The sequence below is a fragment of the Carcharodon carcharias genome, chromosome 21 (assembly GCF_017639515.1).
Source record: "Carcharodon carcharias isolate sCarCar2 chromosome 21, sCarCar2.pri, whole genome shotgun sequence".
In the NCBI taxonomy this organism is placed as follows: domain Eukaryota; kingdom Metazoa; phylum Chordata; class Chondrichthyes; order Lamniformes; family Lamnidae; genus Carcharodon; species Carcharodon carcharias.
In genome coordinates, this window is record NC_054487.1 from 49353822 (window position 1) to 49370700 (window position 16879).

The window sequence follows — 16879 nt, forward strand, 5'->3', positions numbered from 1 at the left end:
AACATCTTCCCCACGTCCACTCTATCCAGGCCTTTCAGTATTCTGTAAGTTTCAGTCAGATCCCCCCTCATCCTTCTAAACTCCATCGAGTATAGACGCAGAGTCCTCAAATGTTCCCCATATGTTAAGCCTTTCATTCCTGGGATCGTTCTCATGAACCTCCTCTGGACCCTCTCCAAGGCCAGCACATCCCTCCTGAGATATGGGGCCCAAAATTACCCACAATATTCTAAATGTGGTCTGATCAGAGCCTCATAAACCTCAGCAGCACATCCCTGCTTTTATATTCTAGTCCTCTCGAAATAAATGCCAACATTGCATTTGCCTTCCTAACTACCGACTCAACCTGTAAGTTAACCTTAAGAGAATCCTGGACTAGGACTCCCAAGTCCCTTTGCACTCCAGATTTCTGAATTCTCTCCCCATTTAGAAAATAGCCTATGCCTCTATTCTTCCTACCAAAGTGCATGACCTCACACTTCCCCACGTTGTATTCCATCTGCCACTTCTTTGCCCATTCTCCTAACCTGTCCAAATCCTTCTGCAGCCTCCCCGCCTCCTCAATACTACCTGTCCCTCCATCTATCTTTGTATCATCTGCAAACTTAGCCAGGATGCCCTCAGTTCTTTCATCTAGATCATTAATGTATAAAGTGAAAAGTTGTGGTCCCAACACTGACCCCTGCAGAACTCCACGAGTCACCGGCCGCCATCCTGAGAAGGACCCACTTTCCCCACTCCCTGCCTCCTGCCAGACAGTCAATCTTTTATCCATGCTAGTATCTTGCCTCTAACACCATGGACTCTTATCTTACTGAGCAGCCTCCTGTGCGGCACCTTGTCAAAGGCCTTCTGGAAGTCCAAGTAGATAACATCCATTGGCTCTCCTTTGTCTAACCTATTCATTATCTCCTCAAAGAATTCTAACAGATTTGTCAGGCATGACCTCCCCTTGATGAAACCATGCTGACTTTGCCCGATTTTACCATGCACTTCCAAGTATTCTGAAATCTCCTCCTCAATAATGGACTCTAAAATCTTACCAATGACCGAGGTCAGGCTAATCGGCCTGTAATTTCCCATCTTTTGCCTCACTCCCTTCTTAAACAGGGGGGTTACATTAGCGATTTTCCAGTTCTCTGGGACCATCCCTGACTCCAGTGATCCCTGAAAGATCGCCACTCACGCCTCCACTATCTCTTCAGCGATCTCCTTCAGAACGCTGGGGTGTAATCCATCTGGTCCAGGTGATTTATCCACCTTCAGACCTTTCAGTTTTCCTAGCACCTTCTCCTTGATAATGGCTACCATACTCACCTCTGACCCCTGACTCTCTTGAACTTTGGGGATGTCACTCGTGTCTTCCATTGTGACGCAAAGTACCTATTCAGTTCCTCTGCCATTTCTTTGTTCCCCACTACTACTTCTCCAGCGTCATTTTCCAGCAGCCCAATGTCCACTTTTGCCTCTCTCTTACACTTTATATGTCTAAAAAACTCTTGCAATCTTCTTTTATATTACTGGCTAGTTTACTCTCATATTTAATCTTCTCCTTATTTCTTTTTTAGTTGTCCTCTGTTGGTCTTTGTAGGCTTCCCAATCCCCTGGTTTCCCACTGCTCTTCACCGTTGAAGGTAAAATGATAATGATAAAAATGGAATTTAATCAGGCTTTATTTCATTGGGGTCCTATGTTTCTTCATTGATTTTATGTTTTGGCTGGAAGTGAACATCTTGAAAAGTAGGAATTTCACCAATGCTGTGAAGGCTCTTGTAGTAGAACTCAGGTGAACTTGGTGGGGGAACAGCTAGAGGAGAGAGTCCTTGTTCCTCTTGCAAGATATTATAGGTACATACTTAGGCTGTTTAGTTGACTGCAGCAGCAAATGGCTTTTTGCAGGATTCTCACTCTGAAGGAAGTTGGTCTTGAAGTCTCTGTAGATGTTTCTCTCAAGTCAGTTTGAACTTCAGTTAATATTGCTAGTAGGCATCAAAGATGGCCACTGTATCATGTGAGCTCACCTGAAATGTCGAGTTATGGTCCAAATATGGTGTCATGGTAATTCAAATGAACAGCCTGTGTTCTTTTCCCACCTGTGGTTTCAGTCACCTAAAACCTTTTGGCTGGGATTTTTACAATGAAGGTGTTGAGGGGTTTCGTTTATCTCCTGGTCTGTCAAACATTGAGTCAATATCAAAAGAAGTGTCCTCTTTGTTTTCTTTGAAGACAAGATAATTCAATCCACAAGAAACATCTGGTAGTCCTTGGAAGCCATCTTGAATTTCAGTCTTTTAAAGTATAGCTTTTAAAAATGAAGGTTTTTAAAGAGTCACAATCTCTAAAGTTTCCCAGTTCAGATGAAAGGTGACTGGCCTGAAACACTGGAGCAAATTTAATCCGTGAGGCACGGGTCCCAATGGTGGAAGCAGAAGTGTGTGCCACTTCTGCTTGCATACCAGCAGCCAGCGCACATAGAATTGAGTATTAATTTTAAAGGGCGGGTGGCAGCCACGTGGGGTATGAGCGATCATGTGGAAGGCAGGAAGTGGTCAAACGCACCATCAGATGGTTGCAGTGCAGCTCCTGGTAGGCTATAGAAGATGTCTCACCAATGATCTCCATCATATGCATGCATTAACTCTCCTCTCTCAGAAGCTGGCAGACCTGCTTGAGTATTTCCAACATTTCCTGTTTTTAATTAAAATTAATACTACTTCACTGTTAATTATATCTGCATCCTTTTAAAGGAAAAAAACACATAAGGGACAGTTTTAATCAAGGATAAATTTAAATCCATGGAAGTGTAGCATATGCAAAATACATATCAAAACTATTTTGTAATTCTTGCAGCATATTAAAATGTAAAACTTGAAATACAATTGAGCTTGAAATACATACTGACTTAAATGCACGTTTCTGTCATAAGGATCAAATATTACAAAAAAAAGCTTCAAGGAATGCTACACACATACTGAAAGTACTCCTTTACAACTCCTGTTTAAACATTTTGGGCAATCCATTTGGTTCCAGGATTTACTTAAGGTTATGGGTTAAAGGTGGATATATGGAGTTGGGTCACAGATCAGCCATGATCCTACTGAATAGCAGAACAGGTTCGAAGGGCTGAATGGCCAACTCCTGTCCTAAGTTAGTGGGAAATCCAATATGAGGGCAGCTTTATTTATAAGCAGATATCTTTTATAAGTCTATGGAAGAACTATGAACCAAAGGAATGGATGTAAAGAGGAAAGTCTACCTTTAATTTATTACTCCATATATTTTGTTTACTATATTTTTATACTGTTAAGACTTTTAAAACTCACATCTTTAAAATTAGTTGCAGTTCTGGAGTAACAATATATTACAAAAGTTCACTTTAAGAAATTAAGCCTTGCTGTTCTAAAGAAAAGCAGCTAACACATATGCAGAATTGTGCTTCTAAAGAGTTTTTCAATTCTGGTTGGAATAATTTGATCCTTGCATTCTTCATTTAAAGTCAACTGAACCTTTAAGCCACTGTTACTGTTTCTAAAATAACAGCTGTGAGTAATCAACATTTTCTAAGTTCAGTCGCCCCAGCTATATTGTCCCATAATCTTTTTAGGGTTAAACAAACAGAAAACAGCAATCTTGTCAGTTTAAATGTCCTACTTAATTATAAGAGACTTTTAACATATTTAACTAATCATTAAATGCCAAAGTAGCAAGTCATTAGTCCTTTTAACCATATATAATGACATCTCCATGAAATAGTCTTCATATTTCATGAAGGTGACATTATAACTGAGAACAGATGAAAAGCGATTTCAAAGCAATCTCATTGGAATTAGTCCACAATCTTTACGTCAATATAATTCTAATTTAGTGTTAATGGCCCAGATTTCCTTTGTATATTTGTTGTGTAGGAACATTGGAACAGGAGTAGGGCATTTAGCCCCTTGAGCTTGTTCTGATCTCTAGCATAGAAAATTTCAAAGGTCATAATCATCTGAGAGAAGAAATTCCTCACCTATGTGTTAAATGGGAGTCCCCTTACTCTGAAACTATGCCCACTAGCTCTAGATTCTTCCATGAGAGGAAACATCTAACCCAGGGGTCACCAACATATTGATCCTGAGCGACTGGTAGCTCACCATCTGCCAATGAGTAGCTCATATTAAGATTTGGAAAAATAACCAATAGTATTACAGAATTCAAGTCATGATTATTTTTCCACCGCAGGCTAACTAGTTTGCCAACTTTAGTAAACGACACCGGCACCTGAGTCAACGTCATGCTGTAAGTGCAGGTCTGACTGCCATAAGTAATAACATGGGTGGCAATTGCGACCTGCTATAAGTGAGGATCAATATAAGTCAAGGACCATCTGTACTAGCACAACTCTGCTAGCTGGCATGCGGCAGGAAAAATAATCTACTCTTGTTGACATCATGGATGCAGAGGCAGGTCCATCCAAAAAAAGGCAAAAGACATAATATTTCCATCAAGAGTGGAGAACAATTTTTTGTTTTCAAGCATTAACGACAAGTGTGTCTGAATAATCTGCAGTGCCAGAGTTACTGTCTGAAAAAAGAGCAATGTCGAGAGGCATTTTGCAACAGTGCACAAGCATTTTGAGAGGGACTCTCGTACAGGAAGCAGTCTGTGGTCACAGAAAATAAGTAAACCAAAAGCTGCAGTGCAGAGGCAGCAATCTATTTTTATGAAACCAAGAAAGTTAATGCAACAGAGGCATCTTTCAAAGTTGCTCATTATTTGACCAATTACAAGGCAACATATAAGACTGTGAAGGGCATGATGTCTCTGATGACTGAGTTCTTAATCAAAGATTTCAAAAACAGCCCTGAAATTATGTCTGCCATTTCAGACGTGCCATTAGGAGTAAATACCATGGCAAGAAGGGTATCTGCATTATCGGCCGACGTGATAGAGCAGCTAGAGGGGGATTTAAGTACATGCAAGTAGTTTCCTATTCAATGTGGTGAATGGGTTGACACAAGCAATACTGTCCAGTTGGCAGTGTTTGTTTGAATGGTGTTTGAAGGCTTCACCATTAAAGAAGAATTCTTGACATTGTTGCCTCTGAAATCCACAACCAGGGTAGATGATATCTACAATGAGGTCAAGAATTATTTTGCAAGAAACAATGTGCCATTAGAGAAGCTAGTGGCAAGAACAACCAATGGCGCACCAGCAATGACTGGGCGTCATGTCGGTTTTGTTGGAAGTAGTAAAGCAGGCTCTGATTTCCCTTGTTTCTTAAACGATCACTGCAACATCCATCAACAGGCAATTTATGCCAAAGTAATGGGGTTTTATCAATGTTTTGTTTCCTGTTGTTAGAATTATTAATTCAATTCATGCAAAGGCCAATCAGCACCGAAGTTTCAAGTCATTTCCTGACGAACTGTCAGCCGAGTATAGCCATCTTTTGCTGCACGCCAAAATCCGGTGACTTAGCAGGGGAACAATACTGTGCCAATTTCTTTCACTTTTGCCAGAAATCAAAGGTTTCATGGAGTCAAGAATGAAGATACTGCCCAATTATTAAACATTGCATTGCTGCTTGATAACAGATGTGACAGAGAAATTGAACACCCTTAACTGTGAATTATAAGGGAAAGAGAAGACAATTGCTGACATGATTATGCAATGAAAGCTTTCAAGTTGAAACTTAACCTTTTGGTAAAGCAAATGCAGAAGAGGAAAATGAAGCTGCCGCAGGGTTCCTGGACTTTGACGAATACAGTGCTCTCCTGACCAGGCTTGGCCAAGAGTTCAACAACAGATTTAATGATTTTGAGCAGCTGGAGTCCTGCTTGGTGTTTACTTCAAACCCCTTCATGGAAGTAGATGTTGGTGACATTTCTGAACAAATTAGTGTGCTATTTAACCTTGTTTGTGTCACTATGGAAATAGAGATTGTCAGCCTTCAAAATGACATACAGTTGAAATGAAGGCAATCTGCCACTAATTTCTGGAGTCTCGTGGATACCGACAAGTACAGCAACATCTGAACAGCAGCAATGAAAATGGCTTCCCTGTTTGGTTCCCCCAATCTTTGAAAAGCCACCTTTTCCGACATGAACTTCATCAAATCCAAATTTCAAACACATCTGACTAACGAGCATCTGAATGACTCCATCAGAGTTGCCCTCTCAAGATATACACCAGTTTACACAGCACTGGTGGACACCGTACAATGTTAAGTTTCACATTGAAATAAAGCTTAAGAATCAATTTTCTCCATTTTAAGTATATATTTTTATAATTCAACTGTAATAGCTTATGCAATCTTATCAATCCATATATTTTCAATATAGATTTTAGTAACTCGGGGTACTTTTCATTAATCAGAAGTACCTCTCATTGAAGAGAAGGTTGGCGACCCCTGATCTAACCTGTCAAAGCCTCTCCAAATTTTATATGTGTTAATAAGACAGGTCTCATTCTTCTAAACTCCAATAAGTATAGGCCTAACCCTCTCAACCTTTCCTCATAAGGCACCCCTTTCATTCCAGGAATCAATCTAGTGAATCTTTTCTGAACTGCCTCTTTAAATAAGGAGACCAAAATTGCATGCAATACTCTAGGCATAGTCTCGCCAAAGCCCTGCATGGTTATAGCAATGCTTCACTACTTTTATATTCAATCCGCCTTCCAATACAGGCCAATGTCTCACTTGTTTTCAGAATTACTTGCTGTACCTACATGCTAACTTCTTGTGTTAGATAAACATATTTTAAACCTTATTTAATTCCAAAATCAGGTTGCAAAATTCAATTCACTAAGTGTACTATGAAAAATCCCATTACAGAATATAATAAAAATTGAATTTTAATTATTCAGTAGCATTAATTGAGAATCCTGATAAAAAAAAACTGTACATTACATGGCATTACTCCCTTACTAATATAAAATACTGTATCCTCCAACTCACCATGAGTAATACCATAGCAAATCTATTGACATTTCCAGATAATTATGAACGCCTTATGAACTTTACCAAAAATTAAGCCTCTTTTTTTTTCCCTTTTGGAATCTAAATGCTTCCATTTCAACTTTACTTCCACTTCTTTGGAATTTTATTCTGTAACAATAAGCTGAGATGAGAAATAGTAGAGATTTGAAGTTATTCAGCTTTTCTTTGATAATATATCACACAACAGGACTGTTCTACTAGCAAGTAAAATTGACTAACATCTCTCATTCAGAGATTATTTAGTTTTGCACCATCATCACCAAGTTCCCAGTCAAATCACATGCCATTCTGACTTTCATCTATATAGCTATTCCTCATCATCACCAGGGCAATATCCTACAGCACCTTACTCAATACCTTAATGGGAGAAGTTGGTGTTGACCACAAGGAATTGCAGTAGTTCCAAGGCAGCAAGTTACAACCACCTTCTCAGGGCAACCAGAGATGAACAATAAACATGACCTTGCCTGCATTTCCCAAGGACAAATAAAAGAAAAAATATCAGGATGAACCATTTGCCTCCAATATGTCATCATGGCTAATTTCTAAAATGTTAAAACTGGACAATGACCTTTTAAAATAGCTGAAGCCATGTCTGGCTGTGACCATCAAACAATGAGAGCTATTTAGCAGTTTCAAGAAACTTTCGTCTTGTTATCTCTGAAGTGACACTAACACTTCTACTTTGGTTCACAGGGAGCTCTGCCAAGTGACTAATACCCTTAGCCAGCCAGTTCCTCAACTCCAGCCAGGTCCGCACCTCCAACAAAGAGGATACCTCCTCCATTGAAGAGCTGGGAATAAGAAGCCAGGAAGACTACCACAGCACTTGCCCTCACCCTCCAACAGTGCAGAGACACACACCTCGGAGGGACCTAGATCTAGAGCAGCTAGGGTTCACAATCTGGTGTTCACTGCACGGACATGTGTCCGCAACAGGAGGAGGCAGGCTCAGCCAAGCTCCCCGGAACTCAGAAACTGCTGTGGGAGGGGCATCTGAGGTGACCGGGTCAGATGAAAGCCTCAGGATCTTCCAAATTATCATAATAGAGTCAGCAGAAGGTGGGGGAACATCATGCAGAACTGTTGGAAGTCCTCAACAAAGTGGCACGTGAGACGGAGGAGTGTGTCTGCCTGCTCTCGGACAAAACAGTGCCCACATGTGCGTTTTTGGAGGTCTCCATGGGAAGGATGGTGGAGGCCATGGAGACTCTGGTCTAGCAGAACGCGGAGATGCACGCAGACCTGGACTCCACTGCGGTAGCCATGGGTGAGTTCATGCAGTGGCAATGTGAGAGGGAAACGGGGCACCTCAACGTCCCTCCAGGTCTCCTTCCCTTCAAGGAGTCAGGCTGGGGCAAGTGAGCACCCGTAATGAGGAAGAGTGGCAGCTGGACACCCCTGGGTCATCCACTCAGGAATCTCAGAAGCTATCCTCTCCCTCCCAGCCCCCTTTGCCTGTGATCCCCTCAACCTCATCCTTGGTCACTGTAGAGGGAGCAGCTGGCCCAGGAGGACAGCCAAAGCAAGCTGGGACCTCAAGGCCTTGGCTCTCGGTAGGACCTATGCCAAAGTCAGCAGAGGTAATAGGGCCAACCACTGGACAGACTGTCTCCACCCCTGCTGTGGATGTCAGGGCAGCACCTAGGAGAAGTGGTAGGCCTAGAAAAGTTAAGAATTCCTGATCGCAAGTGATTGTACAGGTGAACACTTTTTGTCATATTTTAATCTGAAAATATATTCACTTTCACTGAATAATGTGTAATTGTGCCTTTCAGCTTCATTTACAGGCTTCATGAGTGCTCCCCCTGCATCCAGCCCCCACTAGCAGCTCAGCTGCATGCAGCCAGCCCACGAGTGATTCTGGAGCAAGGAGTGTGTGTGGCAGGGCCTTTCAGAGTCTCGTGCTAGCATTCCCCCACACACGTTGAGCCTTCTTCAAACACAGTCATCTCAATGTCCTGAGCATTTTCAATGCTGTCGCTGGGGTTCTCTTTCAGTTGTCCATCTGAGCTGACCTGCATCTCCGTCCACCCATTGATCGCACTCCCATGCAGCACCTGTGCCCATCCAACACGAAGCTCCCTTCACTTTCGATTTTAGAAGCATGGTGGCTGTTAAGTGTGTCTTCAGCTCCCCCATCCTTTCCCCTCCCCCAGTCACCCATGTCCTTTCCCCCATCACTGTTGAGCCCCCTGACATCACCTCCCTATAGTCACTATCAACCAGAACCCTTTTCTGTCCAGGATGTCCAGGAGAACGTGCATGTTCCTTATCTTCCCGAGAATCCCACCCCTATCCACATCAGCCTCTCCGACCTCCTACTTCCCATCCTCAGGGTCCATGTCTGCCTTCGAGTCCCCACCAACCACCCTTGCTGTCCCTTCTACTGCTACTATCGCAACTTCAATGTCTCACCCTACCAGCTCACTCTGCCCTTTCTCATTCTCATAATTTCCTCCTGCCACACCTACCCTCATTTCACTCCCCAGGAGGCAGTCATTGACTCCACAGATTCCTCCCTTGCACGTCCTCCTCAACCCCCCACTTATTGCTTCTCCACCCTTCCTCCTTCCTCCCCCCCCAACTCCCTTCTCCTCCCAGACTCCTTCCCTCTCCAAACTCCTTCATCCCCCTGGACTCCTTCCACATTCCGAACTCCTTCCTCCCCTTGGATTCCTTCCCCTCTCTGAACTCCTTCCATTCCATGGACTCTTTTCCCTCCTTTGGACACCTTCCTACCCCTGAAACCCTGCCCCCCTCCAAACTCCTTCTCTTAAACTTTCCTATCCCCTTACACCTACCTCCCCAGTTGCTGCATTCACCCTCCTTTCCCTGTATTCCCTACCCCCCTCACAACCTCACTCCCCTGACACCATCATTTGCCCCCTCCCAACCTCATGTCTGCCCCCACTAGTACACCTTCCTCTCCCAGTCAAACCTAGGCCTTCCTCTCCACACCATCGATGATCATCCATAGCAGATCATGGTCAAGACACTGATGTTCCAAAGCAGACCCCGACATCACCTTCCATGAGTTGTTTCACAGTGGAGCCATGTCCATCAGAATCCACCCAGAGTCCCATGCACGTGTTTCTCCAGGGTCCGGTTGCTGTCAGGCTCCAGCGTCTGCTGCTCTTCAATGTCTGCGAAGTGAGCAAGGCCCTAACGGGAAGTCCCAACTTCTGCATGTCAGACTTGTCCAGACGTGTTCTGGGCCAGTGTGTTTTCCTGTCGACGCAGGTGATAAATTTGACATGGGGGTACAATTCCAGTGAGCAGGGCTTATAATTAGATGCAGATGTATTAAAATGTGCACGGCGGGAAAGGTGGCCCACCATTGACAGGTGGAGTAAACCAGTTGATCCAAAGTGTTGTAGAAACTATATACATAGTCAGGAAATCGGAAATGACTATTACATCAATTTCACTCCACTTCCAATATTAGAGGTTGAACTTATTCACAATTCCACATTTGATTCCGAACATTTAATAAAAGTTTGTTCTCCAATAAGCCATTTGAAATTTAACTTGAAGTTACCTGGTTACAAATCCAGTTGCAACAGCGAATAGCTGAGCCACTGAGACCAGTAAGTTTCGTTGACTAATTAGTTCTAAGCTATCTGATCTTAGCCAAGGACAATGTATGGGAGCTTTAATTGGCCCTTAATGAGTTCCTGTTTCCAATCATTATCTAGCAGCTTGTGTTGGAAACGTATCCATATTGTCAGAATATGGTTGGAATCAGTTTAGCCAACAGTACATTCATCAGTGATACTAATAACCTCAACCACACCTCCCTATTCACCAACAAACTCCTTACCTTTCCTATACCACTGACCATCACATTGGGCCAGAATATTTGGGTCGGTGAACAAGGGCGGGGCCTGCTCGCTGACATGTAAAATGATGCGCAGTGACGTCGGGCATGCATCCCAACGTCAGCGCGTGTCATTCAGATCTTGAGTTCGGTGGGCGCGAAGGCTATTTAAATAGTAATGAAACTAATTACCTGAGCTGCCCGTTCAACCTTAAGGTTGGCGGGCAGGTGAAGCACCCAGGCGGCCTTTGCATTTATTATGAAACCTCATCCATGTGCAGGATAAGGTTTCATGAAGGTTTTAAAAGCTTAATAAAAAATTTTAAATAAAATTCATCAACGTGTCCCAGCTCATGTGACACATATCACATGAGGGGACATGTCTTAAATTTTTCTTCTCTTTTTTAAATTTTTCAAAAATCAAACTAATCTCTCTGAGGCAACTTTTTGCCTCAGGGAGATTTTTGTGCTCTTTCGTGCGCATGCATGTAGGCCCTGACTCAGCTTACACCCCCCGCCCGAACAGGGAGCGCACAGCGCTCCCGGGTGCACGTCATGCTGGGCGGGCCAACGTAAAATGGCGGCACGCAGCCGATTGCGGGCAGCGATTGGCTACGCACCCGCCCGCGCCCGCTCCCGTCCAACCCCCCATTGTTTTCTTTCAGAAAACACAAAAAACAAAAAATTTAGGGCAAATTTATGCATTCAAACATGACATGATTCATTCAAAAATAAAGTAATCATCCATGCACGTTTCCTTAGTATTTATTTTCCATGTGCCTTTGTCTATCCTCATGGTCCTATAAAATGCTTCCCGAGTGGCTGTAGGATGGGTGGTGGAAAGCTGCTGACCTACAATTCAGTAGACTGCAGATGGCCTTAGTGCAGGTGACCTTAGTGGCTAGAAGGCTCAGCTTCAGACTTCAGCGTTTCAAACTGGGCTGGATGGCTGACTGGCAACAGCTAGGGCACTGGCAGAGTGGCAAAGGTGGGAGCAGGAACGTTTTCATACTGAGAGAGAACACAGTTTGGTGCTCCATGGAGCCACTGCCACTCTACTGAGGTGGCACCACTGCAATCCTACTGATCTGTTGGAGAAAAGTTTGATAGACTGCTGCAAAACCCTGAAATCCCTTTGAAGGTGAATTTGAAAGCAATGATGGCAGTAGTCTGAGCTTCCACTGCAGTTGTGACATTGGCCATCAGGCACTGTATCATGATGTGCTGATGGAGGTGACCACCCATTCTATATTTGGAAAAGAAGGGTTTTAAGCTATGTGCAAAGTCCTATGCCAAGTTGGTCATGCCTCTTCCATGTTCCTTGGCACAGAGCAGCAACTTTCTGGCAGGCTTTCCAATGCACTAGTGGAATGGTCAAAATGTCTCTTTTACTCAAATGCAGTTGGTCTATGTTAGAAATTATGTTTCCTTCAAAATAAAAATTCCCAGTAACAAGATACCATAAGAAAGCCAATGGATCTGTGAAATAGTAGCAACTAAATTTTGACTTTTAATTAAAAATTGGGCAGCACAGAGGCAGACAGGACTACAAGATCCAGGAGATCCAAATTTCACACTTCACCTGCATGTCCAAGGTCATTTTCCTGCTAGAACTGGTAGACAGTGGCATCTGACCGGCAGAGGGAAATTCTGGGCTATGGAAGTTTGCCGCAGAGGAGCAAAGGGCACTCAGCTCGGGCCAATCCCTTTCCTAAACCTCGTTAACAGTGTCTTCTCTTCTCTTCTCTGGCCTCAAATATTAGAAATATGTGGACAATATGGCAATGGCAAAGTCTTGGCTGCGAGGTGTGGTCTGTGAGGTTCAGGAAAGTCTTGACGCCCTCAATGAATTGTGGGGGCAGGAATCCGTATGTAGTTAAATGTTACTAAATGTAACTCCGTGTGAGTAGACTTCAATAGACATGAGCACATGTCCCTTGACATAAAGTTAGATAATTACAACCTAACAGAGGAGAAAGCCTTGAAAATTCTGGGTACACACATTCTAACTAGAAGTGGGATGGCCAAGTGGCCAGTATGCTAAAAAAAAGCAAATAAATGTTCATTCTCATATCTCTCCTCTTTTGGACTCCCTGCACATGGCCTGTTGTTGATCCACACCGGCTACATCCACCCCCTGGTCTTGCGTCTGCAACACCCTGACATCACACATGTGCAAACCAAGATCAAAAGAATATAGAAGTATGCTGAGATTGATCTTAGGTCCTCAGTACCAGTCATACGACAGTGCCCTCCATGTCACAAAGCTTGAGACTCTACAAACAAGATGAGCTAATATTTATACTAAGTTTGGAAAACTCTTTTCGCAATCCAGCTGTTATGAACAGGACAAGAGAGAACTGAAACTCCTGTTCCCTTCCCTGAATGTCTGTGATCAGCGTGATTTTGAAAAGGAAGAGATGTGTGTTTCTTAACCCCTGAGCGTTCGGACAATTTGAATATTCAGCAGCAAGCTTTTCATGGATTTAAATAAAGAGCATTACTTATTCACCCCAAAAATCTTATGCTACGTCACTCATTCAACAACTTACACACAAATACACACACATAAAGCAAATAGGGGAATTTTACAAGTTGTAAATAAAAGGGTAGTTTGTAAATTACATGATTGACTCATCTTGGAAAACACATAATGCAGGCCAGGCCTGGTGAAGAAGAAGTTTTTCACTTCTTCAGTGTAGCTCAGTAAATTCAATAGCCAAAGTCAAATATCAGATTTATTACAGGATTCTCTCAAAGAGATGGACTTTCCCTAGGTGATGAAGTTAGTTACTTGAAGGCCCAAATTCCATTTTTGTGAAAATGGCTGAAGAGACCTGGATTTGGAAGTCCTGCCCAGAACACAGCACCTACCATTTTTGCAGGGCGAGCAGAGTGAGGGCAGGTTCTTGGTTGTACGTAGCGGTTCACAGGCGCAAATGCACATGTTAAAATGCAGCTGCCTCAGTCAGGTCTGAGTTTTGCTAGTGGGATTCCAAAACATAATTTGTGCACTTCAGATCTAGTAGGAGAAGATTTAAGGCTGCTGGAGTTCTTTGGAGAGGTAGGGTACCCTTTTGGATATGGTTCTGGGACAGCTCTGGGGGATACAAGCTGCCCTTTGGGAAAGGTAAGGTGCCCCTTGGGAGGGGAAAGGTGCCTTTTGGGATTGTTAAAAGTAGACATGAAGGTGCTTAAAAAGTGCATGAACTCATTGAAACTGTCAAGCTGATTAGAACTATCAAGAGAGCTGTCAAAATGAGTTGTCGAAAGGAACTATCAACAGAGCTATCAAAAGGAACTGCCAACAGGGCTGTCAAAGTGAGCTATCAAGGCATTTAAAACCCCATTCCTTTAAATATTTGAGAAAAAACTGTCGGCAGTTTTTTTTAAAAAGTGCATGCTATTTATTTATGTCTGTTGACACATGCCTGAATGTTGTCTTTACGGGATTAGTACTGCATGACTGCTAACATAACCTTTCATTATTACAGGCAGGTGCCCGTCAGTTCAGTTTGATTGACAGCTCATAGTGGTTATAAACTCTTTGAATTGGGACCAGGAATTCTAATGCTTGTTTTTATAAGGGGTTAAAGGAAGTTAAATGTAGTGAATGGGTTTTTTATCAAGGAGTGGTTTCTTTTTGAAATTGTGAATTCATCAATAGAGACTTAAGAACTTTATTTAATCTCAGCATGGGTCCTGAGGTCTTCCAATGGTGGATGCTGGGTGAGTTGGCATGGAAGGTGTAAGGGCAAAGGGTGGTGGGTGGGGGCTATGCATTGGCATGAGTTGGCACAAAGTTTGCATAAGGGCTATAAAGGGCCGTGGGGATGGGCAGATGGGCATTGGTTGGCATGAAATGTCTGAAGGGCTATGAGGGTGGTAGAGGGGCATAGGTTGGCATGTAGAGTATGAGGGGCTAAGGGGGGTGGTGGGGGGCATAAGGTAGCAGTGGTTGGCATGGATGAGGCATGGGGAGTTTATGAGGGGTGAGGAGGTGTGATGGGGTAAGGGCTGGAGGGCTGTTTTTTGCTTTATTGTTTTGTTTTCGTTGCTTCAATGAAGTGGCGATTCACCGAGGCAAGCCTTCTGCCCAGCCCATCTCTGCACCTGGCAGCCTCCGCATTGCTTCCAGGGTCACCTGCCGCAACTCCCATGGAACCCAGCCCTCCCGGAACAAACATGCAAAATTCCAGGGCACTTTTTTCTGAGTCAGGTTTACAGAGCTGGAAATTGTTCTGACTCTGTTCCCCTGATCCAGGAGTGAAAATTCAGGCCATAGTCTTGGAGGTCAGTTTGCTATACTTTGGACTGGACAAAGAACAGGCTTGGAGACCTTACAATGTTACAGTCTCCAGGTCTCAAGAAATCGATGTTGCTCCCTTTTGCTGCTGCTGTTTCTGTCCTTGTTTGTGTCTTGCAGGCAGCACTTAAAGATTAAAAGGGACACTATTGTAGCTGCCTTACTGTTTGATTCCTCAAAGTCCCCTTTTACAAATATGGTGTTGTGCTTCAGTGGATTATCCACAACATAGGTTATTGTTTCCAGATATTCACCCTGGGGGTTTGAGACAATCACTATCTTGGTTTCAGAATAACCCATTCAAGTCAAGAAACACCTTTTGGATGGTTTCGGGAGATGAGTAGTGCCACTCCTTAGCTAGGATGTGTCCTTTTGTCCTTTCAAGACAGTGTGGTAGTTTGAATCTGCAGACCAAGTCCGGTGACTCTTAGCAGTCATCTCTTTCAGCATTTTAATGTCCATTTTTAAAGCAAAGTCAATTCCAAAAGATTCCACACTGATTATAGTTCATGTTTTAAAAGTTATGGGTAGAACAGGCCCTTACTGGGCCAGATGCTACCCAATTTCAGAACTAGTCACCCCCACCACTTCCAGAGCAATCAAGGCAACACAGAAGCTTGACTAAATTCAACACTGTAAGATGTTGGACAAAAATGTACTGATGTAGCCCTATTCCTCACATGCTTCAGTACACAATTAAGTACTTAAATTATGAAATATATATCTATTCCAGTGGCTGTAATGTAGGAATGGTGTATTGGTTTGTAATATTAATATAATTATAATTCAACATTACTCTTCTTTTATTATTCTGTCCAGCACTTCCCTGTTACCTGCTGAATTTATTTGTCTATTTTTGTTACTACATGATTGTTACTTGTTTTCATGTTTTGAACCTAATTACTTTATATGTGAATTTTTCAATGTAAGCTATTCAGCAATTCAGCTTTCCGGCTGTAAACAGGTTTCTTAAAAAAAATACCTTTATTATCATAAAGGAGTGGTCCCCAGCACTCAGGTAAGTTACAGAGAAAGAATTTCAGGAGGGCCTTGTGATTGGAGCCCTGGTGAGGAGAGGTCTGAACTCTTCCCATGGAGTCGGAAGGAGTGCTCCCATTACTCCTGGCTCTACAAGGAAAGTTAATAAAAACAAAAAAATCTTTGTGAGCCTCTTCTGGCCTCAAGTCCCCTTTCCGTTAGGTGAACCTGGTAAGAAGGTCACAGCTGCTATATCCACTCAAACCCACAGTTATAATAGCAATTGGCATGATGGCATCATCAGTGCCCAATCTGAATATTTAAAGATGGATCCAGCTGGACCTTGCTTACTCAGAAGAGTGGCATACCTGACGATGAATGAAAACAACAGATCCTAAAAGCCTCCAAGTACCACCTTGCCGATCCACATGCAGCATCCGTAAGATCTGAAGGAAACGAATACCCCTGAAAATACAAAATAGGGTCAATCCCACCAGAAAGCTAAATATTTTTTTAAAGTTATATTTTAGAAATAGTAGTAATTAAACTTCTGATTCTTTTTCAAATTATGTCCTTCATATCAAATCCTTCCCAATTTATTTTTTGTTGCAAGTACATCAAGCAATTAGGGAGGTAAATGGGATCTTGGCCTTTATTGCAAAGGGATTAAAGTACAAGAGTATGGAAGTCTTGCTACATTGTATAGAGCCTTGGTGAGACCACACCTGGAGCACTGTGTCCAGTTTTGACCTCTAAATTTAAAGAATAACATATCTGCATTGTAAGTACAGTG

At 42.9% G+C, this 16879-nt stretch overlaps 1 protein-coding gene across 1 annotated transcript in view; it reads right to left on the reverse strand.

Annotated features, from left to right (window-relative positions):
* Window positions 1–16879, reverse strand: part of LOC121293060 (potassium voltage-gated channel subfamily KQT member 1-like) — a 617066-nt gene that overhangs the window by 437634 nt on the left and 162553 nt on the right. The window contains exon 5 of the mRNA XM_041215653.1: window positions 16455–16551. Within this exon, the coding sequence (XP_041071587.1) occupies window positions 16455–16551 (97 nt within the window). The remainder of the gene's footprint in view (window positions 1–16454; window positions 16552–16879) is intronic.